A 12,283-nucleotide genomic window follows, 5' to 3' on the forward strand; every position below is an offset into this window, starting at 1 on the left:
TCAATGACTTTCCACACAGGAGACTCACGCAAATGCATTTTGAGATGCTTCACCACAATAACTGAGAGTTAGTGTCTTTAGCATTAGCAGAGGCACATGATGCAAGAAAGCAAGCTTATGCAGCATCAGCCAAAAAAAAAAAAACTTCCACTTCACCCCTCCATTCTTTCGAAATACCTATCCAGCTGAGCCTTAAATTTATTTAGGCTATCAACTTCCACAACAAGGGATGGAAGTCTGTTCCACCAACCAACTACCCACTGGCTAAAGGCAAATTTCCACACATCTATCCTACATCTGTCTTTCCTCAATTTGAATTTATGCCCTCTCAGGTGATTATTCTGAGCAAGAGGAAGAATCCCATCGGCATTGAGCATGCTCAAACCATTCAAAACTTTATACACTTCTATCAGATCACCTTGCCGGTGCCTAGTCTCCAGACACTGTAATTTGCAAAACTTAAGCCTTTCTTTGTAAGAGCAACCCTTTATTCCATTCACTAATCTTGTTGCCCTTCTCTGTACTCATTCCAGCAGCTCTACATCCTTCTTGAAATGAGGCCTCCAGACCTGTATACAGTACTCAAGGCGTGGCCTGACCATTGCCTTATACAAGGGAATAATCACCTCCTTATCCCTGCCAGAAAAATTCCTGTATATCATTGACAAGGCACCATGAGATACTCTTGCAGCCCATCTGCAATGCTCAGAGAACTTCATATATGCCTGCACAATTATCCCCAGGTCCTTTTCATTCTCTACCACTGTCAGTGTACTACCACAGAGTTGATACGTTGCTCTGGGGTTGCTGTTTCCCATATGTAGTACTTTACATTTGTCAACTTCATTTACCACCTCTCAGCTCATCTGCTCAACCTTTCCAGATCCTGTTGCAGCAGCATAGTGTCAGTAGTGTCCTTAACAACCCTGCCAACCTTTGTATCGTCTGCAAACTTGGACGTTAAGCTTGATATACCATCATCAATATCATTTATAAATACAGAAAACAATAATGGACCCAAAACTGAACCCTGAGGGACTCCACTGATAACATTAGTCCACGATGAGCAGTGTCCATTGATTACCACTCTCTGTCTTCTCCCCCTCAACCACCCCCTTATCCATAGCAGCAATTTGCCTCCAATGCCACACTGCTCCAATTTGTGCAGCAGTCTTCCATGTGCAACAGTATCAAAAGCCTTTCTAAGATCCAAGTATATAATATCAAAGTTATTACCTGCATCCAGTTCTTTTGTGACTGAATCATAGTATCCAATCAAATCGGTCAGGCAAGACTTCCCCTTAACAAAACCATGCTGTGTTCGAGTTATAACTGAAGTTTTGTCTAAATGATCCTGCAGTGCTTCGTTAACCAGTGCCTCCATTAATTTTCCTGGAACAGAAGTTAAACTCACAGGTCTATAATTACTTGTGTCAGCCTTTGATCCTCCTTTGTGAATTGGGGTCACATTTGCACATCTCCAGTCTATGGGTACCTCGCGAGTCCAAGGAAGCGCTCATAATTATGGCTAAGGGTTTGCTTACTTCCTTTGCTGCCTCCTTTAATATAACTGGATATATCCCATCCACCCCAGGTGCGTTTCTTGTGTTTATCTTCAACAATTTCTCCTCCACTTTACTCTCAGTTATTACAAGATTATCTAGCTTACTGCCAGAGTTGAATACACCTCTGGAATTCCCCTCACTGAATAACTCCTCATGTGTGAATGTCGATGCAAAATATTCATTTAGTTTGTTAGCTACCTGAGCAGGATCATCAACAGTTGAAGAATTCTTTGCTGTTTTTCTTTGCGTCCCTTGCCAAAGATTTCTCGTAATCTGCCTTCGCCTGCCTAACCTCCATTGTAACTTGGTTACAGATCAACTTATATCTGTCATAGGCTTCTGTGTCACGTGTTAATTTATATGTATCCCATGCATTTTTCTTCTCTGCCATATGTCTCATTAGTTCATCTGACATCCATTTAGGCCTAAACCTTGAACAATATTTCTTAGTTGGTATGTAAAGCCTAGTAGCATCCAAGATAAGTTCTTTGAATGCTTCCCATTTTGAATTTGTTGTTGGTAACATCATCAGTTGGTCCCACTGTATAGAATTTAAATACTGTCTCAGACCACCGTAGTCACCTTTACAAAAGCAATAACCCTTCCCTTTACCCCTGATGGTAGTTACCTCTTTGAGTAAATCCAACTTCAGCACACTGTGATCACTGCCACCTAGTGGTTCCTCCATCTGCAGATTCTTAATGCATGAAGAATCACTACTGATAATCAAATCAAGAGTATTACTCCCTCTAGTTGCCTCCCAAACATGCTGATGTAGAAAACAATCATCCAATAAATCCACAAAAGCCTTGCTAGTGTGTGAGTGACCAACCCACAAATTCCAGTCAATATCTGGGAAATTAAAATCCCCCATTATAAGACTCTCTGATTTACTGGCCTACTCTATTTCCCTGTACAGTTTCTTATTATACTCATTCAGAGTCATTAGGCCTATAGCACACTCCTACTCTCAGTTTTGATTTCCCAATGCTTATGTCACACCAAACTGACTCGACACTGCACTGTCCAGCGATCGACTGGCTTCACTTCCTTGGATTTTATGTGTTTCTTAACTAATAGCATAACCCCCTCCTCCCTTCCTATCCTGTCTATCCTTTCTGTAGATGTTGTACTCCCCAAATTCCAGTTCTGCATTCCTTATATCTGTGTGACACCATGTCTCTGATATCCCTACAATATCCACCTTTGATTCTTTGAGAAATACCTCAAATTCATCAAATTTATTTACCAAATTTCTAGCATTAGTGTACATGCAAGTATACATGCACCTGTTCTTTTTCTTAGCTACCCTAATGCAACCCATGTGTTTACTTGTACCGCAATGACTCCCAGCAATCTCTGAAATATCCTACATCTTGTTTTCCAGGCTTCTGCTCATTCCAATAGAAGCAGAGCAAGAATCACTTTCACCTCTGCCAGTGGCTACTGTTAATCTATTAGTCCTTGTATCCACCCAAGCTAGCAGTTTTCCGACCCACCTAACACTGCCTCGATAGCATCAGCAAATATTCTTACACCCTTTCTATTTAAGTGTAACCCATCCCTGTAGAAGCAGTCTCTTCTGTTAACAAATGCAGACCAGGCTGAAAAAAATTCTGCCCCTTGCACAATCTCTCCAGGGCCGAATTGATCAAAAAGGCTCTCATCATATACTCCCTCCTATCGTGTCTGGGCAGAATTGCAGACACTTTCAAATTCAACCCTAATTCACGGCTTTTTTTCAACAGTGATCTCTACTTGTTAAGTAATTCTGCCAGTCTCCTACTCTTAATATCATTAGTGCCAACGTGTACAACTATATCACCTTTTGTGCCCTTAAAAGATGATATCTGCTCTACAGCGTCATCAACCTTTGCCCCTGGCAGACATACCCTGGTCCTGTTCCATCTATCCTTTTTACAAAGCATGTTCTTTTCCAACTTTAGTCCACAAATGAGATACATCTACAATATGGAAATAGTGTACAACTACAATGAAATAGTTGTACACCTGAATAATCTCATTATGTATTTGTTGGAAAACTTAGTAATTTACACCTGTATATCAGTTTGTAAGTTTGTGCTGTTATCATGGTGACAGTGGATACTGATATGTAAACTGTTCAATTAGAGGATCAATATGCAGCAATCCCCTAATCGTTTTTACCAGTATATAGTACATAAATATTTTATTAAATAAACAGTAGAGCATAAAACTGGCTTACATATATAACAGCTGCCATTTCATTAAGTGGATTTTCACAATGCTTTTCTCCTTGTGTGTTTTCTGTATCATATGCTATGAATTCAGTTCCAAGCAGATTTGACCTATGAGAAAACACAATTTCAAAATCACATTACGATTTTGAACAATTATTGCAAAAACTATCTGTACTATTTGAAAAAAAAAAAAAAGTCATAAAAAATAAACACAAAACAACCAAAAAATTTCAGTATGTATTAGAATTACATCAGCACAAATTTTGGTATTCCTCCAGTGTGGTATTCACTTTGTTCTGTATTATTATTATTTATTTCTTAATTGGAAAAGTAGCAGTAAAAAATTCTTTATGGTACCTTGTTTGTGCATAACACGCACTATGTTATGCACAACCCCCCCCCCCATATTAATATTCCATAAAACTTTTGTTCTGGCTTTGTTTTTGCTCACTTCACATCATTAAGCATCAGAGATAGTCAGGAAATAAATATTTTTGGATAACAAGAACAAGCCTGTTACAACATGGATACTATTTGTTTTTATTATGCATATAGTGGTAGAATAAAAATAAAATTATAAAGTGCACAATTTTGAATTATTCCTTGCTTTTATACAAAAATAAAGGTCTACATGGGTTATAAAATAAACCAGATGACAACTTTTGGATGTTTTTTTGCTGTGTTCATTACAGAGTTAAACAGTTAACTTTTGTACAAAGCAGGTATTCTTAAATTCTTAGACTTAGTACAAGTCTAAGAATTTAAGCACATTGCCTGGATTCTATCCAGGCAATGTATATTTAAATTAAAATATTCAAACATTAAAATTATTTATATTAAATAATTATATTATATTCTTATATTAAAATTATTTACATTTAAGTTAAAACATAAGCGTATATAATAATGTTTAATGAATTCTACTACTTCTGTTAAACGTACAACTTCTAAGAACAAAATTCCATATGCATGGAATTTTGTTCACACGCACACACAAAAATGTTATAACTTTTTGAAAGCATCCAAAAGCAAGCTTGTTTTATTAATAAAACAAGCTTTTCAAAAAACTTTCACTGCTATTAATAGCAGTGAAAATGTCAAAATGAACCAAAAAAAAAGATTATTAGATTGTACATGGTATATAATCAAAAATTAATGAAATGAAACATATGTTTCCTTCCTTACTAGTCAGATTTTGATAATCTTACACCTGTGGGCTTTTCATTTGTGTGTGTGTGTGTGTGTGTGTGTGTGTGTGTGTGTGTGTGTGTGTGTGTGTGTGTGTGTGTGTGTGTGTGTGTGTGTGTGTGTGTGTGTGTGTTAAAAAGCTTCCCATTTTAACATCCTCATTCTGTAACTAATGGAATTGGAGGTCAACCAAACATTCCATTTGTTGTCTTGAAAAAACACAAAAATGCTTTTAAATGTCAACTTAACTGAAATAGGTTGACTGATTTCAGATTTGGTAAGGTGCCGGAGGAGTGAATAAGGAGTATTCGGTGTTTTCTACTTTGACTATAAATATGCTTGATTTGGATATATATAAAAAATTATAGTTTTATCATATTTTCATAAATGTCTGTATCTTATTTTGCAGGACCAGCTAATACAATGAAGTACAGAAGAGATTTAAAGTAGCCAACATACCCAAAGAGGGATGTCATGAAATTGGAGTATTCATGCTATAATCCAATTTTTGATAAAAGAAGGAAAAGACCAAAAGTTGTTCATAACCCCAGGGGCTCACATCTGGTGAGTATGGGCTTGGCACACCCAGGGTCCTGAGCTGGATTTCATCATTCTTCTCTTTCTTGGTGATTCCCTTCTACTTCTGACTTCTCTCTCTCTCTCTCTCTCTCTCTCTCTCTCTCTCTCTCTCTCTCTCTCTCTCTCTCTCTCTCTCTCTTGGGGTAACTCAAAATTTTTTTTTGGCTGGTGCAGCATAAGCCTCAGGCTTCCTTGTATCATATGGCTAATAATAATAAGTAAATCAAAGCTATATATGGTACTGCTGCTCCTTCTGAATATTAGATAAAATTTTGGTCCAAGCAATATAAATGGGGTTGCAAATTCACAGAGGATGGCCATCAGGACAACTACTGGAAGTGACTAAAAAAATGTTGAAGACCTGGTTAGGCAGGATAGACTTGGTCATGTCAAAGATCAGTTCTCAATGACCATCAGAACAGTGCAAGGCCATAGCTCAAATTTTTATGGGAAAGTTAAACATGCATGATGCTGATCCACAAGGGTTTCTTTCTAGTTTCTAACTTGTGATGAAATGTAGATTCATCACTGAGAACAAAGCATACAATAAAGCATCATGAGTCACCACCACCCAAAAAATTCAGACCTCAACCCTCCTCCTCCAGGAAGATTATTGCCACCTTTTTTTGGGATATGAAAGGAATTCTTTTTAATAGACTACATGCTACATAAGAAAACAATCACTGAAAATGCCTATGCTGCTATTCTCAAAGATTTAAGAGAGGAGCCATAAAGGAACAAAGAAGACAGAAATTGACAGGAGGTGTCTTGCTTTGTGAGTGACCTATTTACATATACTTTCACATTCCTATCAACTGAAATTAATTTTCCAAAAATTATGTATAAAAAAGTGCTATATTTCATTTTTTAAGATTAGATCAACAAAGAACGATAAGATCATCTGATCCTGAAAAAAAATTATTATATTATCTATCCAGCTAAAATATAGGCCTCTGCAGCATCCTCCCTATGGAAGCACAGTACACCTTCCAATGATAAGGAAGGTATACTGTGCAGGTCATACTGTGAAGATAATGTGGCGCTGTTCTTTACCAGTTTGCTAGTGACATAATGTACATGCACTAGATCTTGGGGCATTCTGAACGGTCTACATTTCAAACCTGTTGGTATACTAATCCATAAATACTTTGTACCTGTCAGTTTACATCTATCAGCATTTTGTACCTACAGGAATTTCAAGTTTCTGCAATTTGGTTTCATGTCCAATGCATTTTTGGTAAGATAAAAAATTTCAGTAAGAAATATTTATTTTCAGTCACATTTATAAGCATCTAAGGCTCATGCACAAAAAAATAACTCTGTCCAACGACTTTGGTTACAAAATTTTTCTTGTGTGTCGGGGTGCAAATAGCACATTTTGGTTGGGGATGCCAAATTAAAGTGTGGCAAGCACTACCATAAAACACAGGGTGGGAAAAAAATATAAGTATTTCACACTATGAAAAATATTTTTTTAGTATGAAAATGAAGTTTAAAGTAAAAGAAAAATTTGTAATTACTGTAGATATCTCAATTAACTCTTTAAAATATTTATGTGCAAGGAGTGGACCAAATGGATGGAGGCACAAAATCGTGATTTAACACCAACAGAATGAATGAAGCAAACAAGCACTTACCAAGTGTGCAAACAGATGAAAAATTAGCATCTTTCAAGAAATGTGGAATGAGCAATGTCCTGGTGACCCTGAAAATGATACACTCTCGGAAGAAAATGAAAGTTCAGACCATAACATCAGTAATAAGTATAACAGTAGCATTTTAAACTGACACTTTGTTTAGTGAGCACTTGTATATGCAGTAAAATATTTTTTCCCCAAAACTTATCTTCAAAAACACAGGTGCATCTTACGGTCTAATATGTCTTATCATCTGGAAAATACAGTAGTTAACTTATTTTGTGCATAAGGCCAACATGCATGACACAATATACTTTAGAGGATTATCTGTACTGAAATAAACACAATTACATAATGAAAAACAAAATTTGGTGGTAAATGCAGTAAAATTTGGTGGAAATTAAACCTACATAATAATGAAATGTAATTCAGAAGGATAATACATTTTAGGCCGACATAGCCAAGTGGTCAAGAGCAAGGGTTCAGTAATGCACACACGTTTCAGTGGGATCATGATTCAAGCCTGTATGCCAAAATAATTAACTGTAAACTTCTCTGACCTAGTGGTCATGCCAAATTATATACAACAGCATGTAACAAATAAATAGGCAATAAATATACTTATTATCTACCTTAGTTTTCCTACAACAAAATTTGCTTTGGAGAAATCAGTTGAACTTGTAGTAATGAAATAGCTAGAGGTTGTACTTTTTTTCTTTTTTCGGGCTGCCAGCAGAAAAATCTAAAAAATAAAAGGAGAAGAGAGAGATATTTATGACCTGAACAAAACAAACTAGCCTATCAGTGCTGATATACTCAGACTCCACTTATAGATTATTTGTTAGAGTGCTACTGGTGGGTGAGTGGGTGAGGGGTATGTGTGTGTGTATAAAAGAGAGAGAGGAACATTATACAGTAGTGCCCATTTTAACTTATTAACTGTTTTAAGCAACATACATATAAATTTACATTTATTGTGTGTAGGCCTTATATTTTTTCAAAACTGTTTCAAAAAGGTTGCACTACTTAATGTTTATTAAAGCCTGTCCAATTCATTGTACAAATTGTAATCAAATTTTCTGGTAGGTACTGCTATCTCTTATTTATGCTTCTAACTAATACACTGATGAGCCAAAACATCATGACCAGCGAGTCGTTATGCAAATCAAAGCAACTGCAGGTGAACTACAGAGCATGCACAGGTCGGGACACGGTAAATAAAATTTACCGTGTCCCGACCGTAAAATTTACCGTAATGTGTCACAGCACACAGTACATCGAACCCTGCTGAAAATGGGGCTGCATAGCCACAGAATGCTCCAAGTGCCCATGCTAACCACAGTTCACCGGCGACAGCACCTACAATGGGCATGCGAGCACCGAAACTGGACCTTGAGTGATTGGAAATATGTCGTCTGGTCCAATGAATAAAGTTTCCTGTTGCACCCCGTGGAAGGCAGGGGAATATGTGCGTCGTTTACCTGGGGAAGTGATGCCACCTGGATGCACCATGGGATGAAAACAAGCCGGTGGCGGCGGTGCCATGTTTTGGGCAATGTTCTGCTGGGATACCCTGAGTCCAGTCATCCATGTGCCGGGCACTGTGACATCTAACAGCTACCTAAACATCACTGCTGACCAAGTACACCCTTTCATGGCAATGGTCTTCCCCTCTGACAGTGCCATCTTTCATCAGGATAATGCGCCATGCCACACCGCCCGGAATGTTCAAGACTGGTTTGCGGAACATGAGGAAGACTTCCAGGTATTGCCCTGGCCTCCAAATTCCCCAGACATCAATCTCATCGAGCATCTGTGGTTTGTGTTGGAACAGCAACTCCGATCTGTGGTGTCTGCAGTGATGATGCATACATTAGGAATTTGCAGATAAAGGAACCACTAGGTAACAGTGATTACAGCTTACTGATGTGGGATTTACTTAAAGATGTGACTACCATTCGGGGTAAAGGGATGGGTTTCTGTTTTCGTAAACTACAGAGGTCTCAGTTTTTAAATTCTATAGAGTGGGATCAACTGATGATGTTACCAACAGTGAATTCTAAATGGGAAGCTTTCAGTTCCTTAATCTTGGAGGCTACTAGGCTTTTCATACCAACTAAGAAATACTGTTCAATGTTCAGGCCTAAATGGATGTTGGATGAATTAATGAGGCTTGTGGGAGAGAAGAAAAATGCATGGGATGCAAATAAATTATCAGGAGACATAGAAGCCTACGATAGATATAATCTAGTCTGTTTTTTTTTTTTTTTTTTTTTTTTGTAGTTGTTGGCGCATCGGCTTCTGTGGCCATAGTGCACCTCCCAAAGTTTTTGCAGTACTTTGATCCAAGCCCGAGGTGGGATTCGAACCCGCGACCTTGGGGTTGCCAGGCAGGCACTTTACCCACCTGGCTAGCCCGGTTGGCATCTAGTCTGTAATCAAGTCACAAAGGAGGTTAGGCAGGTGAAGGCACATTAAGAGAAATCTTTGGCAAAGGATGCAAATAAAAACAGCAAAGAGTTCTTTACTTATGTAAACTTTAGAAGGAAGGGGATATATCAGACTAGATGGTTCGACTATTGATCCTGCTCAAGTAGCTAATAAACTGAATGAGTATTTTGCATCTACATTCACACATGAGAAGTTATTCAAGGAGGAAAATGCCAGAAGTTTATCAAATTCTAACAGGGAACTAAGTGATTTTGTGATAACTGAGAGCAAAGTGGAGGAGAAATTGTTGAAGTTAAACATAAAAAAGACACCTGGGGCAGATGGAGTCTATCCATTTATAATGAAGGAGGCAGAAAGGGAAGTAAGCAAACCCTTATCCATAATTATGAAAGCATTCTTAGAGTTAGGGGAGTTCCCCATGGACTGGAGATGTGCAAATGTATCCCCAATTCACAAAGGAGGTTCAAACGGTGATACAAATAGTTATAGACCTGTTAGTTTAACTTCTGTTCCGGGGAAAATAATGGAGTCACTGGTTAAAGAGGTGATACAGGATCACCTACACAATAGTTCAGACACATCATGGGTTTGTTAAGGGGGAAGTCTTGTCTGACCAATTTGGTTGGATACTATGATGTGGTCACAAAGGAACTGGATGCTAAAAATAATTTTGATATCATATACTTGGATTTCAGGAAAGCTTTTGATACTGTTGCATGGGTAAAAATGCTGTACAAATTGAGCAGTATGGCATTAAGAGCAAGTTACTGCAATGGATAAAGGGATGGTTCAGTGGGAGACAGCAGAGAGTGGTAATAAATGGACACTGCTCTACATGGACTAATATTATTAACGGAGTCCCCCAGGGTTCGGTGCTGGGCTCATTGTTTTGTGTATTTATCAATGATATCGATAAAGGTATATCAGGCTTAATGTCCAAGCTTGCAGGATTGTTAATGACACTAAAGACAGTATGCTACTGCAAAAGGATCTAGAAAATTTAGGCAGATGGGCTGAGAAGTGGCAACTGAAGTTTAACATTGACAAATGCAAAGTACTGCATATGGGTAGTAGTAACCCAAGAGAAATGTACCAACTCTGTGGTACTAAACTCAAGGAGGTGGAGAATGAAAAAGACCTGGGGGTAATTGTGCAGTCGGATATGAAGTTCTCTGAGCAGTGGAGACAGGCTGCCAGAGCAAGTCATCGAGTTTTGTCAATGATGTATAGGAATTTTGCTAGCAGAGACAAGGAGGTGATTATACCTTTGTATAAGGCAATGGTCAGGCCACACCTTGCATACTGCGTACAGGTCTGGAGGCCTCATTTTAGGAAGGATGTAGAGTTGCTAGACTGAGTACAGAGAAGAGCAACAAGATTCTGCAAGCTGCAGCATCTGAAGACTAGGCACTGGTGAGGTGATCTGATTGAAGTGTACAAGGCCTTGAATGGTTTGAGCAGGCTCAATGCTGATGGGATTCTTCTGCTTGCTCAGATTAAGAACCTGGACAGGCATAGATTCAAATTGAGGAAAGACAGTTGTAGAACAGATGTGCAGAAGTTTGCCTTTAGCCAGCAGGTAGTTGATTGCTGGAACAGACTTCCATCTGTTGTTGTGAAAGTTGATAGCATAAATAAATTTAAGGCTGAACTGGACAAACATTTGGAGTGACCAGATGGGTGAAATAGGAAGTTTTTTTTTTTTTTTTGTTGGCTGATGCTCTATAAGCTTACTTTCTTGCGTCATAATATGCCTCATCTAATGTTAAAGCTAAATCAGTCAAACTTGACTTAATTAAGATATTGCATATATTAGAAAATTTGGTGAACAAAAATATCCTGCTGTCATCCATTCCCCCACTCTCATTTTACCTTTGCATCCAACTAATTCACACCATACAGATTCTATGCTGACAACCATAAGTTCTAAATCTGGGAAAAACTTTAGTCAAGCTGAAGCTGCTTTTGATAAGAAGTATTCTCATCCCTACTATTTAGCCTATCCTTTCTAAAGACCAGAGTAAAACTCATCATCCCCTATTTTGGGAGACACCAAGTTTCCATTAGCTCTATTATGTCAGAATTAGTTGTCCTGACTGGGAGAATTTACTCATTTTATTGACAATAATCCTGACAGTAATATCAGGAGTGCTGTCAGATAAAGTCCTCTCCATCATGCCTGAGCAAAATTGCAGACACTTAATACATTCTGACCTACTTGCATTTTTTTTCAGCATGGTCTTATGTTTATCCAACAAATTGTGAGTTTATGTGCATTTAATATCATTAGTCCTCACATGAAGAATAATGCTCTCTTTATCCCCCTTAAAATCTATATCTGTTGGTGATATCATTAATTGTTGCTCCCAGCAAACATATTATAGTTCACCTATCCTTATAACAAAAATGTTATCCATTTCCCGACAATGAAATCTCCTAATAAAACTAAATCCTCTTGAGCCAAAGCAGTATGCATTCAATTATGCAGTTCTGGGCCTAAATGAGGAGTTCATCACTTGGCAGGTCACTAGACACAAGTCCAGACAAGCACCCAGTCACATTTGTCTTGAGAGCAAGCACCCATTTCTTCAGTGACTCATATCTCCTAGTAATAAATCAAGTTTTAATTTGAAATTGGTAATCT

General features: G+C 38.0%; 1 protein-coding gene across 1 annotated transcript in view; it reads right to left on the reverse strand.

Moving 5' to 3' along the window:
* LOC150087928 (tubby-related protein 3-like) overlaps positions 1-12,283 on the reverse strand; it is a 106,858-nt gene that overhangs the window by 44,092 nt on the left and 50,483 nt on the right. The window contains exons 7-8 of the mRNA XM_090369966.1: positions 7,821-7,930; positions 3,790-3,892 (exon numbers count right to left, since the gene is read on the reverse strand). Coding sequence (XP_090226092.1) covers positions 3,790-3,892; positions 7,821-7,930 — 213 coding nt within the window. The remainder of the gene's footprint in view (positions 1-3,789; positions 3,893-7,820; positions 7,931-12,283) is intronic.

Source organism: Mastigoproctus giganteus, chromosome 3, assembly GCF_048544385.1.
Source record: "Mastigoproctus giganteus isolate SK-2022 chromosome 3, ASM4854438v1, whole genome shotgun sequence".
NCBI classification, from domain to species: Eukaryota; Metazoa; Arthropoda; class Arachnida; order Uropygi; family Thelyphonidae; genus Mastigoproctus; species Mastigoproctus giganteus.